The following is a 16,385-nucleotide window of genomic DNA, read 5'->3' as shown; positions in this document are numbered from 1 at the left end:
TGTTTCTAACCATTCATGACAAAGTGGTACAGTTGTACTTTATCTAATTACGGTACAAAATGTATGAATCGTATTCTTCAATCATGAATTGAAATGACTGGAAACCTTGGACTTGTGGCCCTTTTACAATCGTGTCCATTGGGCAAATACAACAAAGGGTTGTAAAAGCCAAAGGGGCCATGGGCCAGAGCATTATAGTGCAGACGTGCCTCATTGGAGTTAAACCTCGTTCTCTCTACCCGTGCCCTCCACTGAGGCTGATTAGTCCATGGCTCTTAGCAGCCAGCAGAGAGCACCAGAGCCAAGCCTGGCTGTGTCCACTGGTAACTGGGACACATCTCACCAGCTGTGATATGCCAGGGCAGGGTCAAGGCTTCTGTTACTCTTCATGCCTCTGCTTGCTACTCACACCTCTTGTTTTCATTGGTCGTCATAACAACTTTAAGGGGAAAAAGGGTAAGGGGGAAAGCAAATAAACAATGCGTTTCTATGGACTTATTTTGGACCGAAGCTTGTCACCTGCCTTTCCGCCTTTGGGACGATTCCCATTGTTAGAGCGGAGACATGAGCATCTTGTCATTATATACAGATCTCTATGTAAAGGGAGAGGGGAGAAGTGCATAGGAAGTGAGGTGTCCTTTCCTTGGGGAACTCTATGAACCATACCCTCCAATGTTCAGGCAAAAATATGACTCATACATTGCTTATTATTGGGGCGTCAGGTAGCCTAGCGGTTAAGTGCGTTGGGCCAGTAGCAAAATGTCAATGTTTAAAATCCCTGAGCCGACTAGGTGAAAAATCGTTTGATGTGCCCTTGAGCAAGGCACTTAACCCTAATTGCTCCTGTAAATCGCTCTGGATAAGAGCATCTGCTAAAGGACTAAAATGAAATTGTCCTACAGTACAGCTCAGGAAATTATATGGCTTGTGTCTAAATTCAAGCACACAAATGTAAAGTATGTCAGATAATCCATTCACACATGATGGACTGGAAAAGGACTAGTCCCCAATGGAGTTATATACAGTACAAAATCACAATTATAAAAAATAAATAACTAGGCAAGTCAGTTAAGAACTAATTTTTATTTACAATGACGGCCTACACCGGCCAAACCCGGACAACGCTGGGCCAAATGTGCACCACCCTACAATGCCACAAATACACCCAAAATGGTTGTTTTACAAATGAAAACGATCAAATATTTTTTTTTAAACAATTCACTTCAGTTTGCATACACTTATCAGTGACACAAATTCACCCTCTCTTCAATGAGAAAATCTTTTAGAAGGAATTTCTTTTTTTAATTAAAAGAAATAAGAACAGTGCGTTTGGTGTAGATTTGTGTACATTTTGATATCAACTAACATTGTGCAAACCAATCATACATAATTCCTAGGAACTAGACGTACTATGAAATAGACTTCCCTATCACTTTTGTAAAAGCACCACAAATTTCATGTAGAAATAATTTAACTGGGGTTTACCAGTAATTCCTACACTGAAAATCAATTAGGATTAGAATCGTTTAATAGGATCTCTATGGGCACAATCCTGTTTAAATAAAGTTATTTATGATCATTTGTATTGATCACAATAGTGATCAACAATGAGTATTATGACATCAAGATAAAATGACTGATTAAAAAAGTTTTGCTTTAAATACATTGTATATAAGTGATTGTAATGTATTCCAACTATATGATTATAAAGATGTATATAGATCAATGGAAATTACACATTTAAGAAAATGGCTATGACTTGACGGGTTTGAGTGACAGCATTGGTTGGACCATCCATCTTGATCCTCACTTCACAGAAAGTAAAGAACCAGCAGCCAAAACATACATAAAATCGAGAAAATGTTTAAATCACATTAACACTGTCGGCTGATCAATGGCTATAAAAGTACTTCCAGGTGATAAACTAACAGTCACTTACTAGGTTGTGCCCTGCATCAACGAAACATGAAAATCAGCTTTCTTATACTATGTAGCTGTGTTCTTAAAAGAGTTTGGTATACAAATTAATTGTTGATACATCTCAAAGCAGGCTTATTCTGCAGTGATAGTTCCAACAAGAGGCTATAATACCTTCAGGTTTCTCATTTGTATAGAGAAAAAGCCATGATATGGGGCAGTAGTAATTAAACGTAAATCTAAAAGACATTAAGGATAAATGGAGAAGCTAGCTGGATGGGTGTTGGGTGGATGTTGGGTGGAGATGCTGAATTCTCAAAACATTTCTATTTCCTGGTTCTACCTCAATTGAAAACCAAATAAAATCACGTAAAAAAAAAAAGATGGATAGAAAAATACAAACTCTTCAGTCCCTTGTCCATAAGGTTGTGTTCCTCTCATGGCATGTTCTGCAGGTTAGTAAGTGTGCTGGAGGGAGGAACATCAGATCAGTGCTGCTCCTGATTGGCACAGAGTACAGATCAGCGCATCCTGATTGGCTCAGAGTCCAAAAGGAACAAAGTCTCTCTTTTTGTTGTGGGTGAAGAAAATATCCCAGGTCAACTCAGCCTGCTGGGAGCAGCCTCCCTGCCCTAGGTTACATGTGTATCCCATAGGGCAGCAGTGCTTGGCGTCTGCGCAGCATACTGCCTGTGAAGAGAAAGCGAGTTTAAAGGAGTAGTTCAAGATTTTTCAACTTGATGTTAGATGGTTCCTCACCCTGAAAGTAGTCTATGGGTCAGGAGAAACTGTAATCTATGGTTAGGTTCTCTTTAAAACAACCACCACAAACATCAGCAAACTTTAGCCACAACAAGCTAACAATCAATGGAAGTGATGGGGGTATGTAAGCATGTTGTTTTTGTTTTTTTATGCAATTACCGCCTACACATTGGAACGTATGCACGGCCTATTCACTTGAATTGACGGGCATGTTACCGCCTAAACGAGTAGAACGTTATATAAAAAGTTGAATGCCACTTACGGTCAAAATCCAAAATTACATATGTCAAGTTAATATTCAAAGTATTTGAAAGACGCTGTGTCGCTACCTTTGGTTCGGGGCAGCAGGACCATTCTGTGGGGGAGGTCTTGCAGCATGTCTGCAGTTTGGGACAGCGGTACTCTCCAGCGCCGTCACACTTCACATCTATCCCCGTCTCCACTGCTCTCTGCTGGGACACCTTTGTCTGGGGAATCGTATGGGTGAGAACACCCTCTACCGGTTTCTCACAGGTCCCAGTCTGCATGTTGCAGCTGTAGCCCTGTGGGCAGCAGTGCTCGTGGTCTGTACAGCAAACAGCCTGCGGATAGAGGGAAATAAAGAGAGAGAGAGAGAAAGTGTCCCAATTAGACAAAGTGTGTGTACTATATAAATCCAACCCATTATCACAGAAAGTCAATGGAGACGCACCTTGACCAGAGGACAGCAGCCCCATTCTCCCGTGGGCAGCTTGCAGCAGGTGGTCCCAGAGGCACAGCTGCTCTTGTTGTCACACTTGACGTCTTTCAACATGGCTCCCACAGTCAGGGCCTTCTCCTTGCGGTACCAGGGGATGGTCAGGGGGCCCTTAGTGCAGCAGGTCTTTTGGTCGTCACAGCTGTAGCCACCGGGGCAGCAGTGGTCTCCATCGGCACAGCACACCGCCTGGGGAGGAGAAGAACCTTACACTGAGGTCATACAGAGATTACTACTGTATAATCACCATTTCACCACGTCATTTCAAATCAAACTTTGTCACATTTGCCGAATACAAGTGTAGACCTTAACCAACAGTGCAGTTCAAGAGTTAAGAAAATATTTACCAAATAAACTAAAGTAAAAAATTATAAAAAGTAACAATAAATTAACAACGAGGCTATATACAGGGGGTACCGGTACCGAGTCAGTGTGCGGGGATGCAGGTTAGTTGAGGTAATCTGTACATGTCGGTAGGGGTGAAGTGACTATGCATAGATAATAAACAGCAAGTAGCAGCAGTGTACAAAATAAATGGGGGGGGGGTCAATGTAAATAGTCCAGTGACCATTTTATTAATTGTTCAGCAGTCTTATGGCTTGGGGGTAAAAGCTGTTAAGGAGCATTTTTGGTCCTAGACTTGGTGCTCCAGTACCACTTGCCATGCGGTAGCGGAGAAAACAGGTCATGACTTGGGTGACTGGAGTCTGACAATTTTTTTAGCTTTCCTCCTTTCCTCTAATATATAGATAGGTCCTGGATGGCAGGAAGCTTGGCCCCAGTGATGTACTGGGCCGACGCTCCACAAGGAGTAAAGATGAGTGAGTAACCCCAAATACTATTTTCATAATTTCAACTATGTGGTAATTTTCTGTTATGTATAATAGCGACAACTTCCAATTGCCTTGTTCATCATAAATAATAATATTTTGAAAGGTAGCTGAGGTTGCCACAGGTAAAGGATCCATAGTAAACTCCTTACCTTTGGTAAGGGGCAGCAACCCCACTTGCCAGACCTTTTCACGAAGCAGCAGGTGGCATCTTTGGGGCAGCTGGTGTGGGGGTCACACATGTTCTTGGCTGGGGGGACGGAGGGGGCACTGGCCTGGGGAAGCCCTCTGTGCGGTGGCAGGCCTGGCAGCTTGGGGACCCAGGGCAGGCTGAGGAGCCCGGGCTTGTCACAGGTCTGCTCGGCCACGTTACACGTGTAGCCTTTAGGACAGCAGTGCTCATGGTCGTCGCAGCACACCGCCTAAGGGGCAACAATAACATTATTTCAATGCGGAACTTCTAGTTAAGAGCACCTTGTTTTGTAACCACAACAAATCTGCGCCGGTATTCATAAAGAGTAGGTGTGTTGAGACACTATGAATATTGGCCCTGATCTACAGTATCTAGTGTCTTAAAGTGAGAAAACATAAGATACGGCAGCTTAGGACGCTTCTGTAACACACACCCTGGGCCCGAAGTCGAAAAACAGTGTTTCTCCAGAATTATACACAACTCTTCAATTCATCTCAGTATCTATGAAGGGAGTCATTGAATGGGAGAAAATTAAACTCACATGAGGTAGAGGACAGCATGCCGACTGTCCCGAGTTCTGCCTGCAGCAGGTGGTGCCCCTGGGGCACATGGTCGGTTGGTCACACTTCTCAGTGGCCAGTGGTGTCTGGGTGGCGAGAGCTGGCACCTTGGCGACCCATGGCATGGTGAAGCCTGAGGGGTCATCACAGGTACTGGCCTCCAGGTTACACACGGTGCCGTGGGGGCAGCAGTGGAGGTGGTCGTTGCAACACATCGCCTGAAGGACACAGAACGCACAGGCTTGTTACTACTGAGATAAGTTAGGCTACAAACGTGATGCTTATTTGCCTCTAATTTAATTACTTACTGAGATGACTGGAATAAAAAAAGACTACTCATAACAGACTACTCATGTACAGGGACAGTTGTGGTTTTCAACTAGAGCCGAGAAAATTATATTTCATGTCTAGTTACTTCCAGAATAGAATTTAACATCAACATCATTCAATCAGATTCAACCTAAGGTAAAGTTGCCCAAAGGTTAGACCCTTAACTTAGCAAGGAACAAGTCAATGGGGGTATATGTGGAAATGGCCGTACATTGGGCAGGGGGCAGCAGGCCCAGTTTCCTGTGGTGGTCTTGCAGCACGTGGATTGGCCTGGGCACGATGTGGACTCGTCACATTTGCTGTTGGGCAGCGGCTCCTCCGACACATAGCTGAAGGCGGGCACCTTGTCCAGCATGGGAACCAGGGCAGAGCCCGATGAGGGGTCATCACATGTACTCTCTGCCAGGTTACAGATGGTCCCGTGGGGGCAGCAGTGGAGATGGTCATCACAACACACAGCCTATGGGGGAGCTCAAAAGAATCAGTGTGGGGTTCGCTGGTTCAGAAGAGTCCACAGTTTATATAGTGTTTCTGTTTGCATATCTTTAACGCTACAAGACAAATTTAACACCACCGACCGTAAAAGAATGGCAACGCTTGCAACATGAATAAAGGGAATTAAGGGCTGAGCTCTACTGTCAAGTGTGATAGGAATTATGACTGACACTCTCTCACACACACACACAGTACCTTGGGCAGGGGGCAGCAGACCCATTCTCCATCTAGTGATTTACAGCACGTACTCCCATCAGCACAGGCCACAGAGTCATTGCAGGGCACAGCATTGACTGGAGGACACAGACCTTCACATGTTAACGTATGGATTTGACACCTCTGGCGAGATGCAGAATAGCAGCAGATCTGCCCAAATATAAACTTTCATTCCATTGGTCACTATGCAGCCGTCTATCTTGAATAGCCCGACTTGGATAGTCGGTTGCAAATTGATGTTAATATCACGTGCTAATGTTTGATGTCTAACTTTGTCTCAGGCCTCTGCTCTGTAGGGATGAAGTGGTCAATGTGGCGGGGATTTTGACAGCCATGGGGGTTTGGCTGTTTTTAGACACACAGGTGCCCTGTCCCAGGTCACAGGTAGTGCCCTCTGGACAGCAGTGGAGGTGATCCGAACAGCACACAGCCTGCGGAGAGCAACAGAGGGGTCATGATGAATCAAATTTGCTTAAATTGATGCATACTTGTACTCTGTCACACAAAAATTCAGGACAGACAGACAAAGAGACAGACACAGAAAGAGCGAGAGAGAGCGAAAGAGCGATCTGGCGAAACTAAAATAATCCTACTTCATCCAGCTAAATTCTACGACAGCTGACACATTTCCTTGCAGCTGATTATGGATGTGTGGTGAGTCACTGGGCTCAGAGCATAGTACTCACACTGGGCATAGGGCAGCAGCCATAGCTCCCACTCCCCTTCAGGCAACAAGTGGTGTCGTCAGGACACGATGACAACTTGTCTGGACAATCCACTAAAAGAAAGATGCACATTAAAAAAATATTGTATACCAACAAACTCAAAATAATTGTGATATTATTTATTTACAACAGCACAGAATTCAAAAGGACCACATACAGTGCATTCGGGAAAGTATTCAGACCCCTTCATTTTTTCCAGATTGTGTTACGTTACAGCCTGTTGGATCGTTGTCCTGTTGGAAGGTGAACCTTCGCCCCAGTCTGAGGTCCTGAGCGCCCTGGAGCAGGTTTTCATCAAGGATCTCTGTACTTTGCTCCATTCATCTTTCCCTCGATCCTGACTAGTCTCCCAGTCCCTGCCGCTGAAAAACATCCCCACAGCATGATGCTGCCACCACCATGCCTCACCGTAGAGATGGTTCCAGGTTTCCTCCAGACATGACACTTGGCATTCAAGCAAACGAGTTCAATCTTGGTTTCAAGTGTGCTGTCATGCGTCTTTTGCTTAGGAGTGGCTTCCATACGGCCACTCTACCATAAAGGCCTGATTGGTGGAGTGCTGCGGAGATGGCTGTCCTTTTGGAAGGTTCTCCCATCTCCACAGAGGAACTGAAGCTCTGTCAGAGTGACCATTGGGTTCTTGGTCACCTCCCTGACCAAGGCACTTCTCCTCTGATTGCTCAGTTTGGCCGGGCGGCCAGCTCTAGGAAGTCTTGGTGGTTCCAAACTTCTTCCATTTAAAAATGATGCCACTGTGTTCTTGGGGACCTTCAACGCTGCATAAATCTTTTGGGTACCTTTCCCCAGATCTGTGCCTCAACACAGTCCTGTCTCGGAGCTTTACGGACAATTCCTTCCCCCTCATGGCTTGGTTTTTGCTCTGACATGCACTGTCAACAGTGAGACCTTATATAGACAGATGTGTGCCTTTTAAAATCATGTCCAATCAAATGAATTTACCACAGGTGAACTCCAATCAAGTTGTAGAAACATCAAGGATGATCAATGGAAACTGGATGCACCTGAGCTCAATTTCAAGTCTCATAACAAAGGGTCTGAATAATTATGTAAATAACGTATTTATGTTTTTAATTTGTATTCAATTTGCTAAATAAATTAAAAACCTGTTTTCGCTTTTTCATTATGGGGTATTGTGTGTAGATTGACAAGGATTATTTTATTTAATCAATTTTAGAATGCTGTAACGTAACAAAATGTGGAAAAAGTGAAGGGGTCTGAATGCACTGTAACCCCTCATTCCACTGGAAAGTTACATGCTTACACTACAAACTCAACTAGTAACATCCCAGTAGCCAGGGATTAGGGTGAGAAGTGGTCGGTGCCTCACCATCGTTGGGGATTGCAGGGATCTTCTTGGCCAATGGAGTCTGTGTATTGGGGGAAGTGCACATCTCATGCTCCAGGTCACAGGTTGTGTTGCCAGGGCAACAGTGGAGTTTGTCAGTACAGCACACACCCTGTACAGAACACATGATTTAAGACAGTTCCTCAGTTTTCAAATGTTCAATCTCCACATCTCCCTTTAGCTACACTTTCCTCACATTGAAACACTTTTTCTTAGACTAAGACATATGTGACTGACAGTTACTACACATCCGCCTGTGTGTAACACACATTGTGCAACACACAGCTGAACAAAATGGCTTCAGATTGTGTGACCCAGGATCTACTCTGTATTATAAACTGGGTGGTTTGAGCCCTGAATGCTGATTGGCTGACAGCCGTGGTATATCAGACCGTATACCACAGGAATGACAAAACATTTATTTTTACTGCTCTAATTACATTGGTAACCAGTTTATACTAGCATTACGGCACTTTGGGGGTTTGTGATATATGGCCAATATACCACGGCTAAGGGCTGTATCCAGGAACTCAGCGTTGCGCATAAGAATGACCCTTAGCTGTGGTATATTAGCCATATACCACACCTCCTCGTGCCTTATTGCTTAAATGACCCAGCACCAGCTCCACTCACCTCAGGGTAGGGGCAGCAGCCAAAGTCTCCACTGGCCAGCAGGCAACATGTGGTTCCGTCTGGGCACAAGCTCTTACCACCTGGGCAGGTCACTGCTTGTCCAATCACAGCTACTGAGACACCAGGAAGAGAACTGTGTTGTGTTCATTCTGCACCAAATTGAAGAAAACAGACTGAAAAAGGAAGAGACTGGACTTTTCCAATTAAGAAACAAAAAAGGGATTTATTTTTAAGTTTTCCTTTGTGTGCCCTAATGAACACCACCCTGGAACATAATTCAACAACAACTTCCTGATAATCTTGTAGTTTATTTCTGTCTGTCCCTTCAGTACCTGTCTGCCTCTTCCTTGCAGGCACTTTCTCCCTCATAGGGAACGTGTCCAGGGTGGGCGACACACACTTGGAGTGAGCTAGGTCACATTTGGTGCCCTCTGGACAGCAGTGCATCTTGTCCTCACAGCATACCGCCTTGAGAGAGAAGACAAGGTTTAGAATGCGTTCAGGTGGGCTTTTGCGCTTCAGCAAACAAAGGAAAGGAGCTTAACAATGACAAAAAGAAGGGCTTGCCCTCACATCAAATTACTTCCAATATGCAGGCAGTTTCCACCAATTCGGGGTACAACAATGTGAGCTGCATTCACTATGCGAATGTACTATGGTACACTGGAAGGAGACCTTAATTTAACCCATATTTTCAGAACGTCACCCTTTGGAAAAGATACATAGTCGACATCCTACTGGTACGGAGCGGAACTGATGCTCTCCTTAATTTCTTATATTAACTTATCTGACCTCAATCTCAAATTTACAGCAGAGAGAAGTCTGTAGAAAATAGACTTCTTGAATCTTACAATCCACAAAAATAAAGAAAACAAGTTGGAGTTTGCGGCTTGTGGAAGATGGTAGAGTAGGAATACACTTTTACACGCAACCAGTAACGATCCGGTACACCTTAAGTGGAACATATCGGTGGGTCAATTCCTAAGACTCCTACATAACTGTAGTAAAGACATAGATTTCAAGCACAAAGCTAATGATATGCGCTCCAGGTTCCTGAAACGCGTGTATGATAAGTGTCATTGAACAGACAAATACCCGTGCTAGAGAGACTGAAAGTCAAATCCCATTCACTGGCACTAATTGAAACCAGAACAAAACATCCCCACATTTGGGTATGGAGTACAGACTATGTGCCGGTCACATCAAACCCATTGTATTGAAATACTGGAAACATCCTCAAAAAGTGATCCAGGGCTTGGGCCCCTCTCTCGGGGCGAACCCATTCCAGGGCTCCCTGCCTCAGAAACGTGAGGGCGAGGCGACATAGGGTCACAAAACTGTGAACCGCTATATAAAAATTTGAAATAAAATGGTAGAAAAGTATTTTGAAATACAAAATACCATTCTCTGAAGCATCTTGTTCCAAATTACATGGCGATTTTTCCCCCAAGACTTTCAAATACATACGACTAAATACTCAAAAGTAATTAAAATACCTATTTCAAATACATGCAGCTAAAAGAAATAGGCCGACTGCCCATCTCTGTGTATATGCACACCCAAGTCAACTCAAATACATTTGCCCCACAAGCACTGTTCCAAAGTATTAATACCCTAGGCTGAAGTAGCATTTTGCCCCCTATTCTGGAGTGTTAACCATTACAATCAAATATTTACCATCATAATTCAGAGACCAAGAGAGTATTTCACAAGGCAAGGGTCAGTGTGCCCACTTTTGCAAATACTATAGAAAAAGGAAGTTAAAAAAAACATTACATTTTCACGTATTGTAGCCAGGTCCTTCATTCTGCTTAGTGAAAAACCCCTCCAGCCGTCACTTGGACTAGCTTCATTAACTAGGTCTAATCTGCTGCCTAGTAGTCAGGTCAAGTCACTTTCTAAACAAAGGCTTACTCTGTTAATAGCTGAAGCCAAGCTTACCATTTTATTATCATGCTCAAGAAGACCAGAGCAACTTAGAATTAGAGGTCGAACGATTATGATTTTTCAATGCCGATACCGATTATTGGAGGACCCAAAAAAGTCGGTGCCAATTTTTAAAATGTATTTGTAATAATGACAATTACAACAATACTGAATGAACACTTATTTTAACTTAATATAATACATCAATAAAATCAATTTAGCCTCAAATAAATAATGAAATATGTTCAATTTGGTTTAAATAATGCAAAAACAAAGTGTTGGAGAAGAAAGTAAAAGTGCAATATGTGCCATGTAAGAAAGCTAACGTTTAAGTTCCTTGGTCAGAACATGAGAACATATGAAAGCTGGTGGTTCCTTTTAACATGAGTCTTCAATATTCCCAGGTAAGAAGTTTTAGGTTGTAGTTATTATAGGACTCTCTCTCTCTATACGATTTGTATTTCATATACCTTTGACTATTGGATGTTTTTATAGGCACTTTAGTATTGCCAGTGTAACAGTATAGCTTCCGTCCCTCTCCTCGCTCCTACCTGGGCTCGAACCAGGAACACATCGACAACAGCCACCCTCGAAGCAGCGTTACCCATGTAGAGCAAGGGGAACAACTACTCTAAGTCTCAGAGTGAGTGACGTTTGAAACGCTATTAGCGCGCACCCGCTAACTAGCTAGCCATTTCACATCGGTTACGCCAGCCTAATCTTGGGAGTTGATAGGCTTGAAGTCATAAACAGCGCAATGCTTGAAGCACAGCGAAGGGCTGCTGGCAAAACGCACAAAAGTGCTGTTTGAATGAATGCTTACGAGCCTGCTGCTGCCTACCACCGCTCAGTCAGATTGCTCTATCAAATCATAGACTTAATTATAATATAATAACACACAGAAATACGAGCCTTTGGTCATTAATATGGTCGAATCCGGAAACTATCATCTCGAAAACAAAACGTTTATTATTTAAGTTTTTCAGGAAACGTTCCGTATTTTAACTAACGGGTGGCATCCCTTAGTCTAAATATTCCTGTTACATTGCACAACCTTCAATGTTATGTCATAATTACGTAAAATTCAGGCAAATTAGTTCGCAACGAGCCAGGCGGCCCAAACTGTTGCATAGACCCTGACTCTGTGTGCAATGAACGCAAAATGACGCAATTTCACCTGGTTAATATTGCCTGCTAACCTGGATTTCTTTTAGCTAAATATGCAGGTTTAAAAATATATACTTCTGTGTATTGATTTTAAGAAAGGAATTGATGTTTATGGTTAGGTACAGTCGTACAACGATTGTGCTTTTTTCGCAAATGCGCTTTTGTTAACTCATTCCCCGTTTGTCGGCTGTCTTTGTTAGGAAGAAATAGTCTTCACAGTTCGCAACGAGCCCGGCGGCCCAAACTACTGCATATAACCTGACTCTGTTTGCAAGAGAAGTGACACATTTTCCCTAGTTAAAATAAATTCATGTTAGCAGGCAATATTAACTAAATATGCAGGTTTAAAAATATATACTTGTGTATTGATTTTAAGAAAGGCATTGATGTTTATGGTTGGAGCAACGTGTACCTAAGCGATTATATGCAACGCAGGACAGGCTAGATAAACTAGTAATATCATCAACCATGTGTAGTTTACTAGTGATTATGATTGATTGACTGTTTTTCTATAAGATAAGTTTAATGCTAGCTAGCAACTTACCTTGGCTTCTTACTGTATTCGCGTAACAGGCAGGCTCCTCGTGGAGTGCAATGTAAAGCAGGTGGTTAGAGCGTTGGACTAGTTAACCGTAAGGTTGCAAGATTGAATCCCCGAGCTGACATGGTAAAAATCTGTCGTTCTGCCCCTGAACAAGGCAGTTAACCCACCGTTCCTAGGCCGTCATTGAAAATAAGAATGTGTTCTTAACTGACTTGCCTAGTTAAATAAAGGTCTAAAAAAATTGTGAAAAAAAATATTTAAAAAAGGCGTCCAAAAATACCGATTTCCGATTATTATGAAAACTTGAAATCGGCCCTAATTAATCGGCCATTCCGATTAATCGGTCGACCTCTACTTAGAATGTGCGGATGAATCAATTATTTCAATAAAGGTCCTTAGGGTATTTTAGTGCACAGTGTTGACGGTTGCAGAATCAACTGAAACATTGTTTCAGCACATTACAGTGGTTGTTCCAGGTGAATATTGTACCACCACAGGAAGAAAGAATGGTCCTGAGGCAGCAGTTAAATGCAAGGGGCCTCATTTTGACAGCACTAAAATATGCAAAACACTACGGTATTATTCACCTACAGATTTTTGATCAATGCAATTTTATACTCACAAAATGTCACCCAAAGAGGACTTCTAAATATGGAATAGGCCTTATGGAAAAGTATGTAATGTACCTTGGCCAGGGGACAGCAGCCCCAGGAACCGCCTGGGAGTTCACAGCAGGTAGTGTCGTCTGGACACTCGGCCTCGCCGTCGGGACAAATGACTGCCTTCACTCCCTCCAGCATCTAAAAGAGTGACAGGCAACGCATATCAATGAGTGAGTTTGAAACATGCGTTACATTTATTCAGGCAACAAAGTTCATTACCATGAATTAATAGGCTTGATAATATGAAGAAGTCTAATCTATATTAAACAAAACAGACACAATAGATTATAATAGACAGAAATACATAGATATATGGATATCGTTGTATTCCCTTTACCAGAGGGCCGATTAGGCGTTTGGCAGGAACTCTTCTGACCCACGGCAGAGAGACCGTTTTATTAAGGCACTTGGAGTGCACTAAATCACACACTGTCCCCTCATAACAGCAATGCAGGTGGTCCGAGCAGCACTCAGCCTGGAGACGGGATTCAAAACAGCGTCATGTTTCACACTACGAGTACGATTCAAAGCGGGGTCTGCTGGACCGTTAATATGTCCTGCAGTAACCTCCTTTAATCAAGCAATCACAGACACAAACTTTAGACCAGACACTAGTCACTTACATTCGGTAGTGGACAGCAGCCATATCCACCGCTGGGCGTCTTGCAGCAGGTGTTCCCCTCCGCACACATCCCACCATCGGGACAAATCAGGGCTGAGGTCAGGCCTAGCAGAGCCAGACACGCCACCCCTATCTGCACAGTCTGAGGAGAGAGATTAAGAAACCCTAAGACTGTGTGCTTGTGTGTGTTTGAGACATATTTCTTCATTTGTTTGATGATGCTATGTCAATAGGTGGGTGGTGGTGAATAACGTTGTGCACAGGGTAATCCATGTTTCAGGAATGCAGAAGTCTGTGCTTAACTCCATACATTTGCTCTGAGGTTCATGTCCTTTCTAGGAAAATATTTCTATGTGCTGGATCACACTAGAACATTTAAACTACTATCTTTAAGTCTTTATCTACACAAAACCGCAATAGCTAGTATGTCATCTGGGGACTTATGAACCTGAAATGGACTACTTCACTCACTCACTCACTGTAGCCTAGTCAGCCATTTCGAGAAACATGATTACTCAAATGTTATCAGAATGGACTTTTAGCACGTCCAACTCATTCCAAATAAGTAATGTAGCTTGCTAACTAACTAAGCTACAATGCTTATTTAATACTATGGTGTTCAAAGCGGGTCTGCTGGACCGTCAATATGTTCTGCAGTAACCTCATTTCATCAAGCAATCACACATATGACATATTACCTCGACTAACCGGTGTCCCCCGCACATTGACTCTGTACCGGTACCCCCCGTATATAGTCTCGCTATTGTTATATTACTGCGGCTCTTTAATTACTTCCTAATTTTATTTCGTATTCTTTTATTTTTTTTTTCATTTAAACGTAATTGTTGGTTAGGGGCTCGTAAATAAGCATGTGACTAATAAAACATTTGATTTTAATACTACTACAATGCTTTTAATTTAGTCTCAACAAAGTGTTGGAGGTGAATCTCTTACCATTGCCAGAGAGTCTGAGAAGAGGGCTTATGAGGGAATATCGTCATATAAAAGTTAGCCTTCTAAAGATGAAAGAAAACAAGAGTAACAGTACGCCATTATCAGACGGTCACAACAACAATGAATGACAGAGCTGACAGTTGTCGCTAGCGAACGTTAGATAGCTGGCACTGGCTAGTAGCATATTAGCTAGCAAGTTAAGCAAACTCAATTGGTCAGGCGTGACGCCCGACAAAAAATTAAAAATGTGTTATCTACCTTCGTGTGCGATGTACAAGTTCAAACTTGTTAAATTATCATTCATTCAAAGCGGCGTTGGAGTATTATGCGATCTGCGGTGACTTCGGCTTTTTTCTGAAAACAAGATACTCGCACCGTGTGACCATGGGCCTGGTTCCAAATCGTTATCAGCCGCCCTACTGGGGCGCGTTCCACAGGGCGAGGAGAGGCGACGCAACAACCAACGTTGACTGTGTCATCGACTGACAATTGGCTACAACATATGATGTGGTTAGCTGATAGTTAAAATACCTATCCAGGCGTTGTAAAATCTGTTAGGCGTCAGCAACGTCTAAGCATCGGAACCGCACATTAACTGTCATATTTTTCTCTCAAAGTTGGAGAACCTGTAGAACTGACTTCTCAGTAACTACATCAATATAATACATTGTTGTTAAATGTATTTGTCAATACTGTAACTAACCAAGCGTTGATAAAACCTTACCAGATTGGTACAGGAATAACACAAATAGAACAAAGAGACACGTTTCACCAGATGTATAAATCTGAAGCATCAGTTTGGGATGTCCATTCCCCACCAAATATAGCGAGGAGAGGAAGCACAGTGACTGGCAGTGGGAGAGTTTTTAGAGCGAGATGGAACTGGGCCGACATTCTACAGATGTGTTATGTGTTATGACTTTTAACCTCTGTCATATCTGGATTCAGAGCTATCTATCTAATAGAAAACAGAAGGTTTTATTTTATGGAAGCTTCTCTAATGTTAAACATGTAAAGTGTGGTGTATCGCAGGACAGCTCTCTTGGCCCTCTAAACTGGCATTAAACAAAGCCTGTGTGTCAAGGTATGCTGATGATTCAACCCTATACGCACCAGCAACCACAGATTCAGATTCAGATCAACTTTATTATTTCACCAGGGGGAAATTCATTTGGTCATGTGCTCAAAAAGACGGCACATAAAACATAAAACACAGAAACTACACAACAGAATCCAATCAAATTGCCACAGCTACACGCTTAAAGTGAACGTGCATTATGGTGTATACTCGAGGGACCATCAGACTATGTATTATGCAGCCTAATGGCTGTTGAAATAAAAGACTTCCCATATCTATCTGTTTTAATTTTCTTTTGAAGAAGTCTCTTTTCCCTTGTCCGGCTGCTGCTGTGACTGAATTTTGAGTGCAGGGGATGAGTACTGTGCTGTAAAATGCTTTTAGGTTTTAGGAGGATGAGTTTTGTGTACAGGTTGGTGGCTGATTCTTGATCTATACCAATTATCCTTCCAGTCGTCTTAATCAAGTGCTGAAGCTTGACTTGGTCTTGCCCTCGCATGTTTCCAAAGACGCATATCAGACCAAAGGACAGCACACTCTGCAGGACAGATTTATAGAACATTTGTAAGATGTGTCGGTCGACATAAAAAAAAACATTCTCTGTTGCAATTTCTTTATCTTTGCAAAGGCACAGTCATTGAATTTCAGTTTATTGTCTATTTAGATTCC

At 42.7% G+C, this 16,385-nt stretch overlaps 1 protein-coding gene across 2 annotated transcripts; it reads right to left on the bottom strand.

The window, feature by feature from the left end:
- Positions 1 to 1,064: 1,064 nt before the first annotated feature.
- On the bottom strand, positions 1,065 to 15,128 carry LOC106579032 (progranulin). 2 transcript variants are annotated; one of them, XM_014158462.2, is made up of 17 exons: positions 14,897 to 15,128; positions 14,639 to 14,700; positions 13,686 to 13,826; positions 13,400 to 13,537; positions 13,087 to 13,200; positions 9,096 to 9,231; positions 8,764 to 8,876; positions 8,113 to 8,242; positions 6,726 to 6,817; positions 6,311 to 6,470; positions 6,019 to 6,116; positions 5,540 to 5,788; positions 4,980 to 5,216; positions 4,398 to 4,667; positions 3,371 to 3,604; positions 3,009 to 3,260; positions 1,065 to 2,607 (listed from the first exon to the last, which is right to left on the bottom strand). In XM_014158462.2, exons 2-17 carry the CDS (start codon positions 14,639 to 14,641, stop codon positions 2,458 to 2,460), a joined length of 2,517 nt encoding a protein of 838 aa, XP_014013937.1. In that variant the 5' UTR covers positions 14,642 to 14,700; positions 14,897 to 15,128; the 3' UTR covers positions 1,065 to 2,457. The 2 variants fall into 2 exon arrangements, with proteins under 2 accessions (XP_014013937.1, XP_014013938.1); XM_014158463.2 differs by having other exon boundaries at positions 8,764 to 8,873.
- Positions 15,129 to 16,385: the final 1,257 nt, after the last annotated feature.

This window comes from Salmo salar, chromosome ssa19 (assembly GCF_905237065.1).
Source record: "Salmo salar chromosome ssa19, Ssal_v3.1, whole genome shotgun sequence".
Lineage (NCBI taxonomy): Eukaryota > Metazoa > Chordata > Actinopteri > Salmoniformes > Salmonidae > Salmo > Salmo salar.
This window is presented reverse-complemented; position numbering and strand designations above follow the sequence as displayed.